Below are 26,281 nucleotides of genomic sequence, written 5' to 3' on the forward strand. Positions count from 1 at the left end.
AGAAAAGAAACTCCCGCCACCCACACACTTTCCCCCGGACAGAAGTCACAGCCCCAAGGTCGCTTTAATACCCCTTAATGTCTCAATAAAGTAGCATCACAACCTTGATGAGGTCACAATAATTATTATATCGAGCACAGTGGCGAGGAACAATTTGATTCAAATACAATTAATTGGCGAACATCATCATCATCATAATCATTCAGCTGTTGTTGATACGTCACGCCAAGAGAGTGCTCGCACACACACACGGTGTGTCTATAAAGACAAAGATCCCCCATAGATCCCTCCATACGCAGGCTGTTGGGGGAAGGTGCTGTTCACGAGCGCCTACGAAGGCCGGGACGATATATAGATAGATAGATATACTGTACTCTATGCACAAATATCCACCGTATATAGCAAGCGCAGGCTGCTGCGATGCATTCCTGTTAGTGAACACCTATTAAGGCGGGCACGGCGCACGAGAGTGAGCCAGCGCCACTCCCGTCCGCTTTTGTCTCCCTGCAGTGCTAATATTTCCACACCGTACCAGGTACTCATAGAAGAGGCATATAAACTGTATATATATCTCAATGTATGTGTATATATACACACACAACACACTTTACATGTACGCGTCCGTGCGCACGCGACTCGATCGACGGGACTGCCATGGCACGCGCGCACCACCGCAGCGCTCAATCGCGGCGTGCGCGCGCGCGTGCGTGAATCTGCGGCGGTGCGCGCCAGTCGTCCCCTCCGATCGGTCCGCGTGGATGATTGCGCTTCGCGTGTGCGCGAGCGCAATAATCCTCCGGACGTCACCCTTACCTGCGGGAAAGGGTCAGCTGCCGTGGGGGGTGGGGGGGGGGGTGTCCCGTGACCCATGCTGCTGAATCTCGCAGCCCCCCCCCCCCCCGGGGCCCCGGCGCACAGCCCGTTAACCAATTACCCGGCGTGAGATGTCCTGCCCGGGCTTTTGTGGCTCGCTCCGCCCCTCCTCTCCTCGTCCCCCCCCCCCCCCGTTAAACGAACGCCGCTGCCTCCACGCATAACCCCCCGCGATAAGAGAGGCGGCGAGTCGGTCTGCGCGCACACTTAGCCCGACCGCGGCCCCGGTTTAAAGCGACTCCCGGCTCCACTCCTTTAACCTCTCTTGCCTCTCATCCACCTCTTCCCTGCCCCCCCCCCCTCTCCCGTGCGGGAGGGAAGAACCTCGTGAGGACGAGAAGTGGTCAGAGTGGAGAGTTGAAGCGGGCTCGTGGTGGTTGCTGTCATTGCTGCTGCTGCTGTTGTTGTTCTCGGTGGTGGCAGCGGTACAAGCCTCATCGTTATTCGTCGTCGTCCTCGCTATTATTTAGTTTCCTCCTCCCGTGTTTTTTGTTGTTGTTTTCTTTTGCTTATTCCATCATCGCGTTGAATCTACGCCACCCGCTTCCACGCCATGTCCATGAGCCCCAAACACACGACCCCCTTCTCGGTCACCGATATCCTGAGCCCCATCGAGGAGAGCTTCAAGAAAGTGGACATGGACATTGCGGCCGCGATGGGCTCCACCATGTGTTCGGCTTACCGCTCCGCTGTGCAGGTCAGCCAGCACCACCACCCTCACCACCACCACCACCAGCACCACCACCAGCAGCAGCAACAGCAGCATCAGCAACAACAACAACAGCAGCACACGCAGCAGCAGCAACAACAACAGCAGCAGCAGCAGCATCAGCCCAGCGCCCAGCAGCACATGGTCGGTCACGGTGTGTCGGCGGTCACGACGCCCTACGCGAGCATGTCGCATGGGGTTCCGCAGCTGTCGCACGCGGCCGCCGCCGCAGCTGCCGCGGCAGTCGGCGGCTACTGCAACGGGAGCCTCGGGGGCCTGGGGGCATTGGCGACGGATCTGCCCTCGTACCAGGACGGAGTCCATCGCTCGTCCGCCACGGCCGCCGGCTGGTACGGAGCGAGTCAAGACCCGAGGTTTTCTACAAGTAAGACGTCTCTCTCTCGTGACCGGAGCTGTTTTACGCACTTTGAAAAAAACAAACATATATAATAATCTCGATTGAAAACTCACTTCTTTAGAAACAGTTTTTTTTGTTTGCGTTGAATTTGTTGTGCTTTCCCCGCACCTCCCGACGAGCACGGTTGGCTACGTACGGTGCGAAAGAAGTTCAACGTACACGCGTAGCTGCGGGGACGACGCCGCGTGAGCCGAGATGAGGAATCGCAGGATGAAATCTCGCGCCAAGCGCGTCCAATAGGCCAGCGGCGATATCGCTGCGGTCAGAAACCGCCGCGCCGGCACGGACAATACCCTGCCGCGTACTACCGCCGCGACTACCAACAGCTCCGCGAATATTACCACGGACGGCATCATCACCAGTGCCGTCATCATCATCATTAAAATCGTCGTCACCATCACGACCAAAAGCAGCATCACGACTATCAGTGACTGCCATCGGTGCAATAAAACAGCTATTGTCACCAATTGCTCGCATCGTCACTGCCACCACCTGCACAACTATTACGACCATCACAATCATCGCTATAAAGATTTAACACAACCATTACCACCAACACAATAATCGCTATCAAGATTTAACACAACCATTAGCACCATCACAATCATCACTATCAAGATTTAACACAACCATTACCACCATCACAATCATCGATATCAAGATTTAACACAACCATTACCACCATCACAATAATCACTATCAAGATTTAACACAACCATGACCACCATCACAATCATCGCTATCAAGATTTAACACAACCATTACCACCATCACAATCATCGCTATCAAGATTTAACACAACCATTACCACCATCACAATCATCGCTATCAAGATTGATCACAACTATTACCACCATCACAATCATCGCTATCAAAATTTAACACAACTATTACCACCATCACAATCATTACTATTGAGATTTAACACAACCATTACCACCATCACAATCATCGCTATCAAGATTTAACACAACCATTACCACCACAATAATCGCTATCAAGATTTAACAAAACCATTACCACCATCACAATCATCGCTATCAAGATTTAACACAACCATTACCACCATCACAATAATCACTATCAAGATTTAACACAACCATTACCACCATCACAATCATCACTATTGAGATTTAACAGAACCATTATCGCCAACACAATCATCGCTATCAAGATTGATCACAACCATTACCACCATCACAATCATCGCTATCAATATTTAACACAACCATTACCACCAAGACAATCATTGCTATCAATATTTAACACAACCATTACCACCAACACAATCATCGCTATCAAGATTGATCACAACCATTACCACCATCACAATCAGCGCTATCAAGATCTAACACAACCATTGCCACCATCACAATCATCGCTATCAAGATTTAACACTACCATTATCATATTCTTGGTTCTTTTGGTAAAGTCACGTAGAAGGGAAACAATAAAATAAAATAATTGTTTTATATTATTATTTTATTGTTTCCCTTCTACGTGACTTTACCGAAAGAACCAAGAATATGAATCTCTGCAGTCACGAAAGCTTTAAATCAAAATACAACCATTATCGCCAACATAATCGTCACTAACACAACTATTATGACTACCGACACGAACACAAAGAATTCACCACCGCGACAAAGGTTATACGTGACGTTTGCACGTACATTAGGAAACCAAATGCAGTATATGCAATTAAGGAAAAAGTTATATTTACTAACAGAAGATATCGTAACTATACGTACCAAAATACATATTTTTTTAGCGTGCCCAATGATTGCGTACTATTGTTGGCTAAATAGAAAATATTTTAGTTGGGGATTTATTTATTAAGGTGTTTGCAGTGTTACACTCACCTGTTAATTATGAAACATGCTCCAATGGCCGTTAATTAACGAAATGTATATTTCACCTGGGTAAAATATGTTGATGGACACTTCAGTGCAATCCCGACCCTATCTTCGCTGTGCACAGCACAGCACTGTGCACAGCACAGCGAAGTTAGCACAATGGGCAGAAAGGTGGAATTAATATACAGGTTCTCCCTCGATGTACGCGGTTAGCTGTAGATGTAGCAGTTGTATTAGATGTAGTAGTAGGTTTAGTGGTAGTAGGTGTAGTGGTAGTAAATGTAGTAGTCGTAGTAGATGTAGTAGTAGATGTAGTAGTAGATATAGCAGTTGTATTAAATGTAGTAGTAGGTGTAGTGGCAGTAGGTGTAGTGGTAGTAAATGTAGTAGTCATAGTAGATGTAGTAGTAGATGTAGTAGTAGTAGATGTAGTGGTAGTAGATGTAGTAGATGTAGTAGTAGATGTAGTAGTAGTAGTAGATGTAGTAGTAGATGTAATAGTAATATATGTAGTAGTAAATGTAGTAGTATTAGATGTAGTAGTAGATGTAGAAGTAGTAGATGCAGTAGTAATAGATGTAGTAGTAGTAGTATCAGATGCAGTAGTAATATATGTAGTAATAGATGTAGTAGTAGTAGATGTAGTAGATGTAGTAGTATATGTAGTAGTAGTAGATGTAGTAGTAGATGTAGTAGTAGATGTAGTAGTAGTAGATGTAGTAGTAGTAGATGTAGTAATAGATGTAGTAGTAGTAGGTGTAATAAGTAGTAGGTGGAGTAGTAGTAGATGCAGTAGTGATAGATATAGTATTAGTAGGTGTAGTAGTATATGTAGTAATAGTAGATGTAGTAGTAGATGTAATAGATGTAGTAGTAGATGTAGTAGTAGTAAATGTAGTAGTAGTAGTAGATGTAATATATGTAGTAGTAGATGTAGTAGTAGGTGTAATAAGTAGTAGGTGGAGTAGTAGTAGATGCAGTAGTAATAGATGTAGTAGTAGTAGATGTAGTAGTAGATGTTGTAGTATTAGATGTAGTAGTAGATGTAGTAGTAGTAGTAGTAGATGTAGTAGTAGTAGTATATGTAGTAGTAGATGTAGTAGTAGTAGATGTAGTAGTAGTAGATGTAGTAGTAGATGTAGTAGTATATGTAGTAGTAGTATATGTAGTAGTAGTAGTATATGTAGTAGTAGATGTAGTAGTAGTAGTATATGTAGTAGTAGATGTAGTAGTAGTAGATGTAGTAGTAGTAGATGTAGTAGTAGTAGATGTAGTAATAGATGTAGTAGTATTAGATGTAGTAGTAGTATATGTAGTAGTAGATGTAGTAGTAGATGTAATAGTAGTAGATGCGTTCTAAAAAAAGAGTGGCGCACAAAGCGAAACCGCATGAGGAGACAGCAGCCAGCCGAGTAGCGCACACAGCACAGACAGTACAGACAGTACACAGACAGTACAGACAGTACACATACAATACACACAGTATATACAGTACACACAGTACATACAGTATACACAGTACACACACAGCACACATACAGTACACACAGTATACACATAGTACATACAGTACATACAGTACACACATGGTACATACAGTACACACACAGTACACACAGTACACACAGTACACACATGGTACATACAGTACACACAGTACACACACAGTACACACATGGTACATACAGTACACACACAGTACACACAGTACACACAGTACACATATGGTACATACAGTACACACACAGTACACACATGGTACATACAGTACACACACAGTACACACACAGTACACATACAGTACACACAATACACACACAGTATACACATGGTACATACAGTACACACACAGTACACACACAGTACACACATGGTACGTACAGTACACACACAGTACACACACAGTACACACATGGTACGTACAGTACACACACAGTACACACACAGTACACATACAGTACACACAGTACACACACAGTATACACATGGTACATACAGTACACACGCAGTACACATACAGTACACACAGTACACACATGGTACATACAGTACACACACAGTACACACACAGTACACACACGGTACACACACAGTACACACACAGTACACACATGGTACATACAGTACACACACAGTACACACACAGTACACACATGGTACATACGGTACACACACACAATGTTGTCCCAGCTCCGACCGCATGGCCGCGTGTAGAGTGAATTCAACCCGCACGTAGCGAATTTTGGGTAGAAATCGCTTAGGACTACAGCGCGAAATCGCACAAAGCGAACCCCGCATAAAGCGAGGGAAAGCTGCGTCGAGGGACTGTTACCGTGGCATTTACTTCGCTTTGTGTTTTCATCTCATTCCTCATTATAAGATTAACAAACAAAATCCGTTTCCTATAGTCGCACGATATGAACGCGTAGCAACAATTGGTCGAGATTTCTACGTACGTAAAAATATACACGTATATACACAAACGCTGCTAACACGCGATTGCATGTGGCGTTAGTATAAGTACCGTAATTAATTGAGGATATTGCTTCTCACGAAATATCTGGTGGGATAATCAATGGTGAAATAATATAAGTATGGTGAACATAATTAAAAAAAATTGACTCTAACCAATGTAAGATAATCCTCCACACGCACACATACACCGTACAACATTCATTAAAAGCTGTGCATAGCCACACACGCCAAATATGTCTTGTGCGCGCAAATTATAGACCTGCCTTATATGAGAAAAAACACAGATTTGTAACGTCGTTCATTTCTGGTCGGATAAACGTCGTATTTATTCCGCAAGCGTGCACTCTCAAAATGTAGCGATGCTGTTACTATCCATTACTTAAATTAAAGTAATGTGAGCCGACTCTAGTCAGATACTTCTGCATGATGCAATGCCGGTGTTGAGTTATCGGGGTTATGTTATATTCGTGGTAGTCGTAGCCATGATGTTTGTGTTCATCGTGTTTGTGAGGGTAGCGTTGTTGTTGTTGGTTGTGCTGGTGATGAAGATGATGATGATCATCTTAGTGAGTATATATATGGTTGATGGTGATTGTGGTATGAAACGTGTCGGTGAGTTATGATAGTAATTGTGGAATGTGTGTTGGTAGGGGTGATTGGAGTGGTTGGTGGTGGTGATGATGTTGATGATGCAAGTGATGATTTTGATGATGGTACGGGTATGGTGGTGCTAGTCATTGTGGAATGATGGTGATGACGATTGTTCCGGCGGCAGTGTTCGTGTTGATGGTCGTGGTCATGACTCTTCGTGTTGGTAGTAATCGTGGTAGTAATCGTGGTAGTAATCGGCGGTGGTAGTGATGTTGGTGATGATTGTGTTGGCGATATTGATATGTTGGTGATGATTGTGTTGGCGATATTGACTGTATTGGTGGTCACGATTGGCCCTAACAATGGCAGTGATTGATGACGATGATGATGATCGTGTCCATGATGATTATGTTGGAAGTAATTTCGTGTTGGTAGCAGGTGGTGTTAGTTGCGTTTGTAAATGTTGGTGGCTGTGTTAATGATGATGATGATGTCGTTGTTGGTAGTTTTGGCATTGAAGAGGTGACGCTCTTCATGGTGATGTTGGTGATGATGGTTGATGGTGGTAGTGACAGTGGTTGCGTTTGTGTATTGTGGATGTGATGGTTGTATTGATGATGATGTTGACTGTAAAAGGGACAGTATTGATGGTGACGGCTGTGTTGGTGTTGTTTGTGGTGATGGAAGTGATTGGTGATTATATCGGTGGTGATGGCTGCCATGGTATTTGTGTCATTGTCGCTGTTGTTGTTGGTGGTGTCGTCGTTCTTGCTAGTGGTGGCTGTTTTGTTGTTGATGTTGTTCGTGGCTGTGCTATTGATGTCGGTTTTTGGTGATGGTGGCTGTGTTCTTGATGTTGGTGGTGGCTGTGTTCTTGGCGTCGATGGCTGTATTGTTGTCGATGGCTGTATTATTGTTGATGATAATACTAGTGGCGACATCTGCGCTCGCTGATGACTAACGGCACGGCCATCAATCACCGCGTCGTTGGCAATGACAGCCTCGGCGTGGCTTGTCGCGCTGTCGGCGTCTGCACACCGCAACCACCGCTTGCAGTGAGCACTCACCGCGTTCTGCACTAACGCGTGCGTTCTAACACCCTCCCTCCCCCCCAACGCGTGCAGTCACCCGCTTCATGCACGGCTCCTCTTCGGGCATGAACATGGCTGGGATGAGCACCCTGGGAGGACTCACGGACGCGACCAAGCCCAGCCTGGGCGCCCTGCACTCGGCCCCTCGTCGCAAGCGTCGGGTGCTCTTCTCGCAGGCGCAGGTCTACGAGCTGGAGCGCCGCTTCAAGCAGCAGAAGTACCTCTCGGCGCCCGAGCGAGAGCACCTGGCCAGCATGATCCACCTCACCCCGACGCAGGTCAAGATCTGGTTCCAGAACCACCGCTACAAGATGAAGCGGCAGGCCAAGGACAAAGCCGCGCAGCAGCTGCAGCAGGACGCCAGCGGAGTGTCGCAGCAGCAGCAGCAGCAGCAGTCGCCACGGCGAGTTGCGGTGCCGGTGTTGGTGAAGGACGGGAAGCCGTGCCCCGTGAACAGCGGTGGCGGCGGCGGCGGTGGGCACCACCACCATCACCACCATCACCCCGTCGGATGCGCGTCGTCTTCATCGTCCACGGTTAGCACCTCTTCATCATCCTCATCCTCTTCGTCGTCGTTGTCATCATCAACAGCGGCGGCGGCGGCGGCGGCAGCGGCGTTGGCAGCAGCGGTAACGTCATCCGCGGCCTCATCCGCTGTGTCGTCATCCTCCCACCACATCATCTCCACCACCTCCTCCTCCTCCTCTTCGGGCGGGGGGAGCCTTTTGGGCGGCGGCTCGCTACAGATCCACCAAGCGGCTCTGCACCATCAGCATCATCATCAGCAGCAGCATCATCAGCAGCAGCAGCACCACCATCAGCAGCAGCAGCAGCAGCATCACCATCAGTCGCTGCAGGCGAGCCCAGCGGATGCGTCGGAGCTATCGCCGAGCCCCCCGTCCCTGGCGCACACTCCCGTGGGGGTCATGGCGCACATCGTGGGGCAAACGCCAGATTTCAGCGTTGCAATGGCCAGTCCCAACCTCCTCTTTGGTAGCGCGTGGTGACTTCTGTCCGCTTGACGTTCAAGCGCCATCCTCTCGGTGTTTTTGTTGTTGTTGTGTTGCTGCTGCTGCTGTTGTTGTTTGTTTGTTTCCGGCGAGATGCAAACCGTTCAAACTCTCTCCTCTACCGACTGCTCCTCCTCACCAACACTCACCCACCGCCCGGCTATGTGCTCGTTACAACAATGCTGCTGCTGTCTGATTGCTGTTGTGCACATGCAAGCTCCCACATTTTGGACAATAAACTGGTGGATCAAGACCACCCCCACCACGTGGGGGATGTTTAACCATACTTCACCACGCCGGTCAGCGCGGATTGTCGAAAGGCGTTGGAGCATTAACAATGTTGAGAGTTATTTGACCATACTTCACCACGCTGGTGAAGGTTTTTTTTTTTTATGGAGCGTGCACACGTCGGAACCATAGATGTGCAGTGCAACAATGGAAGTGCTCTGCACTGACCTCGGTTGACTCGGTAGGTGCCCGTCGCAAGCAGTGGCCAGGCTCAAACCTGCTTAGATTGCAAGCTCTGAAGATATCCGGAATATTCCGGTGGGATTTGTCCATTGGCATCATGATGATGGTGGTGGTTGGTGGTGATGATGATGATGATCATAAAAATTATTATTGTGACAAATGTTTGTTCTGCTTGTCCACCCGAGCTCTTGTTCTCCCCCGGCATTCAAATGTGTGTTCATGTAATAATAATAGTGTTTGTTAAGCGGTGACAGATGCATCGTCATCGGTGCCATGATATGCATGTTAAGTCATAGGCCTAAAACCGGAAAGTGTATCACTCGTGCTGCTGAACCTCCGTCAGGCGACGCGGGCGCATTGTCTCGATGCCCCCCGTGCTCAATTTACTCGGAGCGGTTCTCTCAGCCTGGGGGTGCGCGCACCCCCTGGGGATGCGGGATGACCTTTCTGGGGGTGCGAGACGTGGCCAGATTTGATTTTTTTATTTTTATTTTTAGAAGGTAAACAATCGAATAGACGAATTAAGCACTGGGCACGTATGTACACCTTACTTTGTTTCATCAAACCCAATGTATTAACATTAGTACTTTTTTATTTTATTTTTTTTTCGATTGAGAACCAAAGCGGGGGGGGGGGGGGAGGTGTCAGGGCTGCAGTGAAGGTGAAGAACCACCGAGTGTGGAGGAACGCTCGCGCCTAACCAATTTGGCCGTTCGGTAGTCGGCCGCGTGCTCGATTGAGAAGTTAACGCGACCCCGCGTACTCGCGATCACAAAACGCGCGTCCTGCAGTCGGGCATTTCGCAACGTTCACCGCATTCATGGCTTGTTTTATTGTTATTATGATTGCTGTTGTTGTTGGTTGTGTTTATTTATTATGTGTGTGTGTGTGTGCGTCACCGGTGTGGGCTGCGAGAACAGAACGCTATGCGACAGCTGTGACATGCCGACGCTCTGTATGTGTGTGTGTGTATATATATTAACACTATTTAATTGTGCCGTGGTAAAAGTGCAAATTGGCCTAATTCATTTCCCACAATAGACTTGTGAAATATGATCAATTACATACATTTGGGTGAGTCGGCTAGTGTACTACTTACTACTCGACGTCCTGTAGCACGCTTTCAAACAAATGTATCGTAATATAAATACACATTACTTGTGCATGTGTGCGCGTGTGTGTACATAGCGCTTGAACACACGTGTCCAATTATGAGAATTCAACTGAGACCCGCGCGATAAAATTGGACGGTGGCGTGCCACGTGGATGGGATTGACACAGACGAAGCTTTAATCGGCACGTGAGCGATACGCGAGCGATACGCGTAGTCGCGCGCGCAATCGAGTTTCGGTGGAGCGGTGGCGCAGTGGTCAGCGCGCTGCGCTACGACCCCGGCCACTGAAATTCGATACCCGCCCGCGGCCGCCAACATCGGTGACGATGATCGTGGGCCTCCCGCAGAGGTCGACTCGGCCTCAAATGTGGTACCTGGTGCGGTGTGTAAACATCGTCGCCACTGCGGAGACGAAGGCGGGCGGGCGTGCCGTGGTTTTGGTCTCACCCACGCATTCGCGTGCGCCGCGCCGCCCTTCATTAGGGCGCTACTCGCAAACGGCACTTGCCATGGACAGGGGGCATCTTTTGCTTTCTACAGTTTCGAAGTGAGGCTAATGGTGGGTCCAAGTGGTCTCCCCGCATGTACGTGTGTGTGTGTGTGTGTGCATGCTCGCGTGGTCTACGAGATGACCGGTCGACCCGATGAGACGATAAAACAATGACCCGCCTGCGATATAATGAATAGGGGTGGACCACACTGTGACCCCCCCCCCCCTCCCCTAGTGAGGTGTCACGGGCCGTGTTAATTCATCGTTCTTCGTGGGGGGGCGGGAGGGCATGTGGTATGTTGTGCCTCGTCGGCTTGCGTCGTGTGCCAGACGATCAACAATTGCTATCAAGGAGGTCAAAGTTGGACTTAGACGTCTGTCTCATGAGCACGCGCTTGGAAGGCTTAAAGCAGCACGCCGGTGATAAATTAAATAGTTGTATATTTATGAAAGGGCGTTTGCTTTTTACCAAGAGAGAAACAAAAAAGAATAAGTTATTGTAATATATTTACCATAAAAATTGTAAATGTTTACCTGATTTGTTTTCGGTTCTGTTTCTCGAATTCTAACGCGCAAGACAATGTTATGATTATATAAGTTTTGAGCTGTCTCATAATATAAGCTGTCATATTTTACTGACATCTTGCACGAACGTTAACTATATTGCATGTTATGTTCTTTAAAAAACAAACAATAAACAAACACAGCTGTCGAACGACAACTTACAGAGAGGGTGTATCCTATGTCTCTCTACGCAGTGTGGACATTGCAAGATTGTACGATGCATTTTGTGTCTTTTAGTACAACCGCCCTATTAATGAAAACAACACTCCAAAGACAAAGATCCCCCATATAGCCTTAACAGACTTTTGGGGCAAGTGCTGTTAGCGAGCACCTATGAAAGCCGGCACGGCACACGAGGGGGTGGGTGGCCAACACCACGCCCGGCCGCCTTTATCTCCCCAGTGGCGATGTTTATACACCGCACCAGATACTAATTTGAGGCTGAGTCAACCTAGGGGAGGCTCAGGACCATTTCAGATAATCGTCACTCGTGTTGGCCGTGAGCGGAAATAGAACCCAGGTCGCCAGGTTCATAGCGCAGCGCGCTAACCGCTACACTACCGCTCCCCACAAACAACACTCCACACACACACCCACACACCTGGATAGTGTCCACGCATTTTACTAACCACGATAAAACCATTTAAAGCAATAAAAAACACAAAACTCGGCTTGCAACCACATCATGTGGTATTATGATTGCAGAGTAATTATCTCATCTCATTCCATCAACCGCACCAATACATGAAGAAGCGTTGGTATACATTGGTTCCATTTAGACAACTGGAGCTTTCCAGGGACTGAGCTCCGGAAAATATTACGAGGTTGAGAGGGGGGATGGGCGACACATACATAACACATACATAACATTCGTCATGTGCTAACGTACCAATGTTTAACTTGCGTGCCAACCGACGTTATGTTTGTCAACACTGTTTAATATACGCTTACATTTACGTACTGCATATATATACAAACTACTGACGTCAGTTATATAAGAGGGGTGAATAGGAATAAATTATTGACGACATCGTATTGGTCGTTTGATCAGACCTATGCGCACATCCTTTACACTGGTGGACTACATCGGCGATATATTCACCTCTAACGTTAGTTGGGGGCTAGATTATGTCTGGTTAAATGATTGTAATATGAAGATGACGATGCAAGAAAAAGTCACTGTCGTTGTGTGAAGGCGTCCAGAGTGCCGCGGTGGCGAGGAGATGTCATCTCCCTCGCCTGGTTCGCAGGAAGTCCGTGGGTTCGATCCCGGACCACTGACGATGTATCCTGGAAAAGACCAATCGGTGAATTGAAATTGCCGGCGTGACGATCCTTTCTTTTGCTAAGACGCTGAGAAATGTCCGTTCGACTCAGTAGAAAGTGTGTGCAGAACTATACCTATACGTAGCGTAAGTGTACTGTTTGCGCATGTGTATAACCCTAAGCGTCGACATAACTTCAATTGTTACAGCCGCATTGTCAGGATTACGAGACGCTATTTTGCCCACTCCCCCCTCCTCCCATGTGTTTAAAAGCAAACGCTTAGATGGTGCGTCTTATAATCCGGAAGGTGCGTGTGACCAGATTTGTATCAATTATTTGTATCGATTCTTGAGCGATGCTGGCGATGGCAGCGGCAAAAACAAACGCGCCACGTTCGTCGACATCGAAGTGGCCTGAAAAAGGCGAAAAACAAAATATCATAGGCGACGTTTCGGGCAATGTCCCTTGCCAATCGGGACACCTTTAACGGCGGCGCCGTATCCAAAGTGCCGAGTGAACATCGCGGCGGAGAGCCATGCCAGGAGCGTGCATCCCTCCACCCCCATTCTCCACATCGCCCCCCCCTCCACCCCCAACTCGTGTTTACAAACACTACCAAAGTCCATCATCCCCCGCCGCCCGCGAGACTATCGCGCACCTTGTTGCTGTGGTAGTGGCGGTCGGCACGGCTGCAAATCGGTGGGTCGCGTGCTGCGAGCGACTTGAGCGACTGAATTCCTTCGAGAATCTCTCCCCACACGAAGTGAGATTCTCTCTCCCCTCCCCTCCTCACCGGCTCCGCACCAGAAGAAGCTGAGAGTGCGATCGTCGTTGTCGTCGTCGTCGTCTGTCTCGGTGCTGAAGGAAAAAAAAAACAACCTCCGATTAACACGACGGTTGGTTACGTGCGGTGTGAAAAAAAAACGAACTCCCAGCGAATAGTGAGCTATACGACAAGCATCGTAGAACAACAACAACAACGATGGTGATATCTCCCTGGCTGGGCGAGCGGTTAACTCAAGCCTCGATCAGGCGGTGCCCCCTCCTCGTCTTGGGTACAGAGAGGACGGTGACACGCTGGAGGTGCCCATGAGGCTGTTGCACGCGCGTCCGTTCGGTTTCGTGGGTTCGAGGTGGTGCCACGCCAAAATAAAATAAAGAGTATCGGAACTTCTTAAAGTCAGCAACTATCCCCCACCCCCTTCCTCCCTCGCTTCACCCCCCCCCCCACTCATCCCTTCCTTTCTTCCCTCCAACGTCTCTGCGTCTTGTAAACCTCGTCTTGGGAGAGAGGGACGCTGGCTTGTGCAAACAGCTCTCTGTTCAAACAACGGCGACCCCCTAAGCCCCGGCGCCAGCGGGGTCTGTAGCTAAGAGAGACGCCGTGAGTGGTGTCGAGACCCCGGGCACCGCGGTGCGGTTTCACGCCGCGCGTGTTGCACCCAGCAGCATCAGCAGACACTCACAACACCCAAAACTTCGTCGACGCGTAGCCCCGCTTTTCCCATGTTTTATTTTCCCTTTTTGGGAGGGGGTGTGGGGGGGGGTTGGGGTTGTTCTCTTCAGGGGTGCATCAAAGGGAACCGGGAAGGCTCTCACGGGTTGTTTATCGGACCCGCTGAATCTCCAGCGCGCTTGTTGAGAGAGGCCTGAACTCCGCTGATGAGGCACCGCACGTCGAATTTTGAGAGTTTGCGATGTATGAAACCGATGCCGATGAAAAGAGGCGCTCCACCAGAAGAGGCGTGGTGGCCGATGGGATGTGTAGGTATTTGTATTTATTTACGTGTACGTAGAGAGACACACTTGGCTAGGAGGCGGCAAGGAGAGAGGTGAGGTTTTGTAGAGTGATGCGCGTCTTTGATTAAGAGATGAATGGAGTTCGTGGTAGACGGAATCTATCTTTTTTTTTTTGTCCGGCTCTCCGTGTGTTGTCCGGTCCGTAGCCCGGGTGCTGTTCGCCACGATGTCCGACGCATCGCCGTACGTTCTCACTGCTCCTTGGGAATCTGAATTCCGCATTCGGTTCCGAGAAGACATCGGGGAGAGCTCCGTGGTACGGGCGCAACGACCGGCCCGCGCAGTGAGATGTTTCTGTTCAGTTGCGAACATCGGCCACGTTTGTTGAAAGAAATGTGTACAGACATATATACACACATCTTAACATTCTTGCTGTGGTACATCTGAGAATTATTTTATTTGACTCGTGGCCGATAGAGTATTGTGTACTAAGGCCTCCACGCGCCGTATCGGTCACGGGGAGTTTTGGTTGACCATACTTGACCACTCTGATGGTAGCAGTGAAATCAAGGAGGCGTCGCTCCTCGCTGCCCGCGTGGGCCCACGCACGATGCAACCGCGGCCATCGATCACGCGCGCGCGTGCCCGCCGAGTGTGTGCGCGTGTCCGCCGGTGCGAGCGGTGGCGCAGCAGTTAGCGCGCCGCCGCTACGAACCCCCACGACCCCGGATTCGATTACCGCTCGCGGCCCACCAACCCCGGCGACAATCATCATCCAAATCGGCCTACGAGGCTCCGCTCGGTAGACCCGGCCTCAGATGAGCACCTGGCGCGGTGTGCAACCATCGCCAGGAGGGAGACGATGGGCGACCGGGCCTTGTTATTTATTGCCACGAATCAACCTCGTGTGCCGTGCCGGCCTTCGTAGGTGCTCGCAAACAACATTTGTTCCAACAGTCTGATGAAGGCATCACAGATCGGTACCTGGTGCGGTGGTGTGGAAACATCAGTACCGGTGAGACGAAGGCGGCCGGGCGTGGTGCTTGTCACACCACGACCACCACTCCTTAGCTATTCCAGCCATCAACTGGTGCTCACTAACGGCACTTGCCCCAAAGTGCGTTAAGGCTATGCGGTGAATCTGTATCCTTCGTTACAGTCGCCTCTTCCCCTTAAACGATCTGCAACATGTGCATTGCCTTATCTAGTTCCATTCACCAAATAAAAGGCTTTTCTTGCAGAACACACGATATAAAGAACTGATAATGTATCAATGCCATATCACACGACCATTGAGAGATGCCGACTCCTTGATGATGGCTCATGATGACGACGCCGATACTACTCCATCCACCCAGCGGTGAAACGAAGCATTCACGCAAGCACACGATGCTCCGTTTTGAAGTTTTAAAATGAAACATCTTTGAATTGCATTATGTTTTGAATCAGATAATTGTATTTCTTCATGAAAAGCTTATATAATTTTACATCTGGAAGACTTTATTGAAAACGACATTTCGCGTGCTAAGTAGATGGCCTTGCTGGGGGTTCGATGATGGCGCATGATGACAACGCCGATACTTAATAGTACTGGATAAACTCCACAATACTTAATCAATACCCCGGAGTCTTACAGCAGCACACGTGATTCCTTTGGAGCTCGCCATCAGATGTTCTACGGAGACAGCGAGACATCACGTCGACTGGGTACAGCTGTTCGCGGTTGTGCTGCACACACTCTGGGTATCACTGAAATCCACATTGCGTCAACCACATCATTGGACTGGATGAGGAACCTGTCGCATTCATTTATGACGATCATTAAGAAAAAAAATACAAAAACGATGCTTTTCACAATGCCATACGAAAGAAGAAGAAGAAGACTCCCGATGTGTTTCCTGGTCGTAACATGTTGATGTCCGACGCTTCGATCCACGGGCATCTTCGGGAACTGAGAGTTTTTTTGGGAATTGAATGAATTTCCGGCAGCACGCGCAACGAAACGTCAGACACCAGTGCGTATACTGTATCGCGCGGTACAAACCAGAAAACGAATCGGAGAAGTTATCCGGGCACCGTCGTGTCTCGATATTCATCTCGATACTCGCAGAATTCTGCGACTAATCGTCACTCAGAGGGACTCGAACGCAGAGATGCTGGGAGTCACTTTTATTTCAACGTGTCTATTTAAATAATAAAAAAATCTATATATGCCTATATACAACTAGGAGTTGTCCGGGGGCGCCATCGGCCAGGAAAATCACGAAAAAAATTGCACACGAACGACGCATTCACGCAAGCACCCGATGCTCCGTTTTGAAGCTTTAAAATTAAACATCTTTGAATTGTATTATGTTTTGAATTAGATAATTGCATCTCTTCATTAAAAGCTTATATCATTTTACATCTGGAAGACTTTATTGAAAACGACATTTCGCGTGTTAAGTAGATGGCCTTGCTGGGGGTTCGGTTCGATGCGGACTTTCACCTGTTTGGGATTGCGGGATCGAGATCAGGCGACATCGAGCTGCTGACCGTGCGAGAAGACCGCCGTCTGCAGATCGATAACCAACGTAATCGAACGTCTGTCCCTGCGCCTCCGTCGTTCATGCAGGGGGTGCGTAGGTTTGCAGCGCCCCCTGCATGAAGACGACGGAAAGTGCAGCGTTCATCACACAGATAAAGTTGTGCGCTTTTTTAAGAGTATATTCACGTGACTATCATTCAGCTTTTTTTATGGATAGCAATGTATCTGTCACATAGTGGCTTACAAGTCGTTACCATATGCGCAAATCTGGTGAAATCATAAATCATCCACTGCTGGATGGATGGAGTAGGCCTCCCCCAAAGCTGTGGCCGTCTTCTCACGGATCCGTAGACTTCCTGCCGGCGCGCGATCCGCTTCCATCGCTCCATCTCCCCGTTGAGGTCGCCTCTCGTTGTATCGTCGCAAATGATTTTAAACTAATTTGATTACGACTGCTTTTTGTGTTTCGTTTGTTGTCCTTCGCCCCCCCCCCTACCGTCCCCGCACCTCCGATTAGCCACGGTTGGCTATGTACGGTGCGAAAGAAGTTCAAAATTCACACGGAACACTCGGTGCTTTCCAACAGGTCCGTGCGGCGCGTGTTACAAGACGCGTAACGCCGCACAAACGCGTAATGCCACATGCCTGGTGCATAATGTTTTGGTCACACGTGGTGTGTGTCAAGTCTGCAGATAATCCGTTAACACTGCGCAGGTAAAATCCATGCGAATTGTCGAAGACTCTAAAAGATTCTAGAAGAAGGCGGTGCTTACTTTCAGCTGGAACAATCCGGAACGCTGTTCCGACGAGATGTTAACTGGCTCACGTGGTTATACAGGAGGGCGTGGGTTCGATCCCGACCCTGAGCCATGGATATTTGGAGTCTTCATGTTCTCTCCGCGGTCGCTTGGATTTTTCACAGGGTCCTCCCGGTTTTACCCTCAACATTGACAAAGCGTGCGTTTGAGAGTGTTTTACTACTGTACATTTACACGTGATAAGTCACTTTGTTGAGCTATCATTTGTGAGAGAAAGGTCGCTTCTTTAAAAAAAAAAAGGTATATATAGCTCAGTGGGCCTTACCTGGTAAAAAAATAAAAAATAGTTGAAATAAAAAATATAGTTCCTATATGCGTATGTACACTAACACTGCCCGCGCCTTTTGCGCGGGACATAGCGACACCTCACGCCCTTGCCGTCGTGCGCTGCCCCTAAGGATTCGTCGTCAAGTACGATGACGTCAGCACGGCGTTAGTGAGCCCGTTGTGACGTCACCGCCGCGTCGTAGCCCCGCTCGTGGCTTCACGGGACGATGACGCCACGCGGAAAGGGGTTTTGATGTTCATCGGACGGGGGCAAACCGAAGCTTCGGGAGAATTCTACCAATAAAACGCGTGTCACTTTTGCGGACGATGTTGGCTCTATTTTTCTTTCTACTGGGCGACGTTTTTTTTATTCAAATGTTTTTTTTTTAATGTTTCGCGGGGCAAAATGTTGTGCATTTGGCAAAGGCGCCAATTTTGCGGGACTGTCGTAGCCAAGAAAAGCGTTTGCGGTGTCGAGTTTGTTTTCTCTTCGACGAACCGTGTGCGAGATACGGAGCGTGATGGGCAAACACTTGCGCATCACGTACATAAGCGTGCACGCGATTCAACTGATGGCTGAGGATTTGTTTTTCTCCATGGGCTACGATGGGTGAAGGATGATAATAGATGATGATGATGATGATGATGATAAAATAAACATGATCCTGAGAGTGTAAATACCCAGCTGTAGTCAATAAAATATCTTCAGTGTTCTTGGGGAGAATATACCGAACAAAATAAATACGTAAACAGTACACCTTGGTGTGCTGTCCCGCCATACGCATTCAATCAGACCGCACGACCGGGTCCATTGTTTGCTTGCATTGAACCAATGCTGCTGAAATGATGCAGTTCCAGAAAGAAAGAAATAACGCAGTGTGGCTGATAGGATGTATCCGTAGATGATATTTTTTTAGTGAAGGCATTCTCTGCAGAGTGTGGTCTAGATGTCTCGTGACCCCCCCACCCTACCCCCCCCAAAAATAGTTGACCCCTAACATTGCCCCCCTCCCATTGGAAATTCACTTTTATTTTTAAACCTTACCTTTAAAAATACATTTCAGAGAATTAAATCTGGGGTCGGTCACAAGATGTGTGGACCACGTTTGTGGTCCTTGTCAAACACACCTGATGATGACCGTTTGAGTTATGGTCGAAACGTCGTGAGAATTTTTTATTGTTTTATATATATTTTGTTATTTTGTTGTTTCTCTTCAACGTGACTTTACCGAAAAAACTAAGAATATGAATTACTGCAGTCACGAAAGCTTTAAATCAAAATTTAGCTCTGTGGTGGTAAAGGGAGGCGCGGCTTTTGCGTATCACACATCTGTGATCGTGTAATTGATGTAATCTTTAATATTTTTTTGTACCAATACCCAATTGACTTGTAGTGCGCCCAATTAAGGTAAACAGTCTGTGGACGAGTTGCTAAAAAAAATGTCGTCTTCTATTCGGAATCTTAATGTTAACGAGCCATCCGTCATTAGTCATGAAAACGCTTCGTCAACTTTGTGCTTCTATCGCATCATTAAATCTCAATGTTGAGGAGGGAAGAGTAGCGATGGGGAGGGGGGGGGGTTAACTCGGCAATTAAATATGTGCCAGTCGCATTCACCGCCTTATATGAATGGAATCTGCCGATGAAGACACGTGGTTTTATTACAATAACAACAAACAGCAATGTGGCATTGCAGTTCTGGTGAAGGATGTTGACAGCGAGGAGAAGTATATTCTTGGTTCTTTCGGTAAAGTCACGTAGAAGGGAAACAATAAAATAATAAAAATATTAAACAATAAAATTCTCACGACGTTTCGACTGCAATACAAGCAATCATTATCAGGTGTGAAAACCACAACAAGAAAATTTGAAAAAAGTGGAGAAGTGTTTACCCAGCAGTGATTAGACAATGGCTACTGCTGCTGATGGTGATGATGGTGATGATGATGGTGATGATGGTGGTGGTGGTCTCCTTCTTCTCGTCTCGTGCCGAACCACAATCGCGTGCATCCAGTAACGTGCACGCGGTGATGACGCTGATTAACTAAAATTTAACTTTGTTTTATCTTTACCAGGTAAGGCCCCACTGAGTAATGTAGCTCTTTTTTTAGTAGCGACTTGGCCACAAAATGATAGCTCAACGGAATTGTCTCAATCGTGTGTAAATGTATAGCAGTCATGTACTCCAAACGCGTGATGATAATTTTCAACGTGGAGGGAACAACCGTAGGACCTGGAGAAAATCCACGCGACTACGGGGAGAGAGAGAGAGAGACACGCAAACGCCAATAAAAATACAGCAGCAGGCGTCAGGATCGGGATCAAACCCACGACCTCCGGTATACCAGGCGAGGTAGTTAACATATCCCAGCCACCGCGGTGTCCATGATGTATCCTGGCCTGCAGCTCTGGCCAGGTCCTGCTATGGTGCGTGACCGCTCCAGGAGTCGACAGGCGTTGTGATCGTGGTGATAAGGAAGTGCCTGGTGCGGTGTGTAAACATCGCCACTGGGGGAGACAAAGGCGGCCGGACGAGAGAAACGGTGAACGGCGTGTGTGGGGGGGAGGCAGGCCTTCATCCAGCAGTGCATAAATAATGGCTAATGCTTCTGACTTATTATATTTCCACAGCGTGTTTTTATCTCCCTATAGGATACATTTAGAGCCCTTGATATAACATTTTTTAAAAAATAATTATCAATTGATTCACATCATAGTAATAATACCGAGATAAAATCAAGTTGGGGAGAAATATGTTTAAGCTTACGTCTTAAAAATGGTGCTTTGACCTAACATTTTATATCATGCCTACAAAAATGCTGTCTCAGCATAGTTTTAATTTTAATCATGAAAGTCTACACAGAGCATTATAGTAGAATAACTGTATTAATGTTATGAATTGTCGATTTGAAAAGCAATATATACTATGATTGCGATGCACGCATATTTCATATAAATACCTTTCTCCGTAATTGTAAACGTATATACATTGCACATTAAGATATGCAGTGCATTCATAATGCTGGCGATATTCAGAATAATGATTCACAACCATTTGTCAATCCACTTTTGGATGAAAGCCTCCCTCACGCCGCATTAGTCGCGAGGGGGTTCGTTTGACCATACTTCACCACTTTTATATGCGAATGGGGATGCCATGAAAACGAGGTGCAGACGGGAATGGAAGCGAGGTGGCCAGGTTCATAGCGCAGGGCACCGTCGACCCTCTGCCACGTATGTTGCGTGCACACACAAACATGATACCGTTGTGACGTGGGTCGTGTTGGTAGCAAAGACAAAGCTCCCCCGTATAGTCTTTAACAGACTTTTGCGGCAAGTTCTGTTAGCGAGCTCCTGTGAAGGCCAGCACGGCGCACGTTGCCATGGGCGGCCAGCACTCCGCCCGGCTGCCTTTGTCTCCCCCAGTGGCGATGTCTACACATCGCATCGGGTCCTCATTTTGTTTGAGGTTTGAGTCGACCTTGGCCGAGGCCCAGGAGCGGTTCTGATATAATCGCCATTGGGGGTGCTGGCCGTGAGCGCGAATCGAACTCGGGTGGTAGAGGTACGTAGCGAGCAGCTGTCGAGAACACAGCACACTCACTACCGAGCCACTCTGGCGCCTTTGTGGTTTTATTTAAACACTACAGCAAAACCAGAGACGTCTGTTGGGCTTCACATTGCAGGGCAATGTCGACGAATGTGAAATTGTAAGTTGATGCTCTGCAGCTGCATGGGCCGTACGAGAGAAGGAGGAGGCAATGTCTGGGTTCGTCCGTGACGCCTCCCGCACCGACACTGCCACCCTGCACTGAGCCTGTTGTGTAATCGAGGATAAACAATTACACCCCCTGCACTAGATTTGACCTGGGAACCGTTGCCTCCGATGCACGGGCGCAGTTAGGATGGGGTACCCGGTCGTTCATAACCCAAAATACGCCGCTGAAAATGTACCCACTTTGCAACAAGTACCCGCTTGGGGGGTGGTGGAGGGTGATACTTTTTTTCGGGCTGAGTCCACCGAAGGGGAGGCTCTGTATGTTTGCAACAATTGGCAGTAGCAGTGTTCACGTCGGCCGAGCGAATTTGGTTCAACGGCGCGTGAGCGCATTGCACCCGGACGCCCTTGCTCCCACGATTGGATACGAATGAACACGTCGTAAGAACGTGATGATATATACCGGATGACTATATATCCATACAGTATATGTTAATACGCATGCACAGCAGCGCTCATTAATGTATTATATTTCAGACTCAGAATATGTATTAATAATGGAAGAATCTGATGAGCTATGAAGCTCTTTATCACAGATATAAGTGCCGTATACTCTTCACGTGTGATGTATAACTCTTTGTCAAGCCACAACTGGATAAAAGCCGTCCCACACCCTATCGGTAACGGGGGTTGTTTGGCCATACTTCACCTCGCTGGTTTAATAGAGCGGGTTAGTGAAAGGGGGGGGGGGGGGTGTGGCTAGGGGGCAAGATCGGTTCAGTTATCACTCGCGACTGATGTTCGCCATGGGTAGTAGAAGTAGTCGTAGCCGGGAATCGAACTCAGATGGGCAGGTTCAGAGGACGCCGCGATAACTACAGCGCCACGGTTCTGCCATTGCATGCAAATCAGTTTGCTGACATTAGAACACTTATTTTTATATTCTAGGGCATAGGTCATCAAATCAAGAATTGGCAATACGTGCACACGCCAGTACAATCTGTCTACTGTCCCCGTATGTATGTGAATGTGTGTACACCAACAAGGCTTCATGTACACATACAACGTGCGCATTATAAAGTATACGCAAAAATAATGACGATCCGCCTCTCAAATATATTATTCTCAAAATGGACTGCAAACATTTATTTTGCCAGATATCACATATATACGTAACATAAAGACAAACCGACAAACATTAACACACACACACATAATTACGGAGACATACAATCACACACAATTACACACAGTCACATATACAATCACACACAGCCAATCGTACGTCCAATCACAAGCATATTACACATACAATCACACACAAAGACAAAGATTCCCCGTATATCCTTAACAGACTGTTCGGACAAGTGCTGTTGCCACTAACCCACTAACACGTATGGGTTAGTGGCAAGCACCACGCCCGGTTGACTTTGGCGATGTTTACATACCGCACCAGGTACTGTACTCGCTAAAGGCTGAGTCTACCTAGGGGATGCCCACGACTGGTTCAGATAATTGTCGCTGACGTTGACCGTGAGCGGGAATCGAACTCGAGTCGCCGGGTGCGGAGGCGCAGCGAGCCAACCCCTGCACGCCACACACACACTGATACATCACAAATACACGCATCACAAATGCACACAATCACAAATACACTCACAAACACGTGCGCGAAGAGCCATGCACGTGAACACTCCAACACACAACACACATATACGCACGCACAAACACACAAGGAGGTCCGGTCCGTTCCCCAAAAGCGACGATAGTCCACGTGGCCACCAAGTGAGCTCATTATTATTTTTTAACGAGCACGCACCCGCGAATTGATCGCGAAAGCCACCACCATATTTTATTTTTAATTGATGGGTTACCCGATCGCAATGCGCAGGCAGGCAGGCGGGAATGAGGAACTGTTCGCCGTGCGCCGCTGGTTCGCCCGCTACAGATTTCGCAGTGCGTGGTCCCCGCAACAAAGAGCTAGCTAATAAATAAATAAAAATATAAAACATCTCTCCGCGCTCCCCACGGAGAGAGGAGAGAACGCGAGGCCGTGCTGGGGTTGGCGTTCTCTTCCTCTCGCTATTGTCACCCCCCCCCCCCCCAACTAATCAGATCGCCCACAGAAAGCTGCGGAGCGCCATACACAAGCCCTGAAGCGCACTCCACGGCACAACCCCGCGCCTCGTCAGCTAATGGAGGGGAGGATGGAGGATTGTGTAGGAGGAGGATGATGGGATGGGACAGAGAGAAGGCGAGCGTGGCTAACGCGGCCGCGTAGCACGCGCGAGACGAGCGCTGTCACCGTGAGTCGCTGGTTGAAATGGCTGTTACGTTGTTATACATTAATAGACAACCGTGTCTCCCCCCTTTTCCCCCACCACCACTAAATCTCTTTCAGCAACCCACCAACCCTACTCCCCGCAAACCTCAACACTAATTAAACAGATGCCATGATTCTGGATAATCGGCTGATGAAGTTGGTTGTAATCACCAGCGAAACGTCGTGCTCCAAGCGTAAACGTTTAGGGTTTACTTTTCAACACACCAGTGTGCTGAAGTAGTAACTAATTGGCCACGTTTTGTTTACGTGGCAAACCCATTACTAATTGGCTGCGCGAGTGGTGGCTATTATTATTTGTTTTATCTTGTGGACATCGGTGTCACACGGATGCGAGCGAGGCGCTGCTTCGACACGAGATTTGAAGCGCCGTTAATGGGGTACAGGGTCAATGAATTTTTTGAAGGTACTTCGACGGCGGCCATCGATCCGCTCCACTGCAGCTCTCCAGTGACGTCATAGTCGGTTTATTGAAGCGTCGGGGGGGGGGGGTCGTGACGTCATTGGAGCGCCATAACTGCGAGCCCAACTTGACCGTGGAGTTTTGTTGTTGTTGGAATCGTTGTTGTCATTGTTTTTCAGCAGTGAGTCCCTTCGCGTCGGAGCCGAGAGATGCGGACAAACCCACTCCGGCCGACGAGGTATACTTTCTAACGATAACATTGGAGCTTTTAAATCTAGATGGAAAATAATAATTTCTTTCGAATTGCCTTTTGTGGTTAGTTTGTTGCCGTTCCGCCGCGCCTCGGATTAACAACGGTTGGCTTCGTACGGTGCGAAGGAAGTTCAACAAACATATACACATGTTGATGTAAGTTTAGATTTTCCCGGTAGTTATCTCTCATCACAGCTACCGTATTTTCTGTTGTCCTGATTATAAGACGCACAGAACCCTCCCCTCCACCACCGTCGCCCCTTGTATTTTAAAGCAAAAGTTGGGAGTGCGTCGTATAATCCGGTATGTGTGTGAGACACCAGATTTGTATAACTTTATTGACACCGTGCAGACGATTTCTGTGCGTCTTAACTTTCAAGAGTGTCTTATAATTAGGAGAATGCGGTAAAAATATATATTTATTACGTTTTCCAACATTATTGTTTTGCAGGCCACATGCATTGATATGGATACGTGTATGTATTGGGTATAAGGTGCATGCTTACAAGTTTAATACGGTGTATAGGCCGAAACGTCGAGATGGTAATTTATTATCAATATCTTTTAAATGTATTTCGTTTTTGCATAACCTGTTACCTATTGAACGTTAATAATGTAGCGACTTACTGAGTGTGTGTTCGTGTTTATGCGCTAACTACTTATATTGGCTTCACACAGTATAAAGGACATCTTATATATATATATTTCATGCATACGAGATCAACATTAAGTCGGGACTTGTACAAAGTTTTTTTTTTCACGCACGCCACTGATAAATAACTAAATAAATAGGCGGCTGTATAAATGCGGTAACCTTCATGAACCCATGATTTTTTTCACTGGGTACCATGGATAATTTTCAAGAGGGTCTTGCATCTTGACGTTTGCCCACAGCCCCCCCCCCCCCCCCCCAATTTTTGTTTTAAACGATACGTCTTGTTTTGTGTTTGTCTATATTCACCGTGAAAAAAAAAACAAATCTGACGTAACGATACGCGGTCTGTGCGCATACCAGGGTCGGGTGCCTCCGGCGATCACCGGCGTGCTGCGATCATCCTTCGCTCGATACTTTTCGCTCCCTGTTTTTCACGCGATTATAGAGAAAAAAATAACAACAAATTTGCGATTATTTAATCTAAAGACGCATTTCACGTACGGTACAGCACTCCATAAAAGAGGTTTTTTTGGGGTTGGATCGCGTAAATATGAATGTGTCGTTAAACCCGCCACCACCCGACGCAGCCAATTAGTACGGCTTTAATGTTTTGATTTGAAGCTTTCGTGAC

At 47.7% G+C, this 26,281-nt stretch overlaps 1 protein-coding gene and 1 long non-coding RNA gene across 2 annotated transcripts; one reads left to right on the forward strand and one right to left on the reverse strand.

Annotated features, from left to right (window-relative positions):
* The first annotated feature begins 1,052 nt into the window (after positions 1-1,052).
* LOC116939648 (homeobox protein Nkx-2.4-like) lies at positions 1,053-11,827 on the forward strand. Its single transcript, XM_032948329.2, has 2 exons — positions 1,053-1,967; positions 8,047-11,827. The coding sequence occupies exons 1-2, from the start codon at positions 1,427-1,429 to the stop codon at positions 9,018-9,020; spliced, it is 1,515 nt and encodes a 504-aa protein (XP_032804220.2). The 5' UTR covers positions 1,053-1,426; the 3' UTR covers positions 9,021-11,827.
* A 423-nt stretch (positions 11,828-12,250) lies between these two features.
* LOC142923160 (uncharacterized) lies at positions 12,251-25,001 on the reverse strand. The gene is made up of 3 exons (XR_012940567.1): positions 23,874-25,001; positions 13,587-13,786; positions 12,251-12,952 (listed from the first exon to the last, which is right to left on the reverse strand). It is a non-coding gene; the product is annotated as an uncharacterized LOC142923160 (long non-coding RNA).
* Positions 25,002-26,281: the final 1,280 nt, after the last annotated feature.

The sequence above is a fragment of the Petromyzon marinus genome, chromosome 6 (genome assembly GCF_048934315.1).
Source record: "Petromyzon marinus isolate PM22_M1 ecotype Great Lakes invasive population chromosome 6, UKy_Petmar_22M1.pri1.0, whole genome shotgun sequence".
In the NCBI taxonomy this organism is placed as follows: domain Eukaryota; kingdom Metazoa; phylum Chordata; class Hyperoartia; order Petromyzontiformes; family Petromyzontidae; genus Petromyzon; species Petromyzon marinus.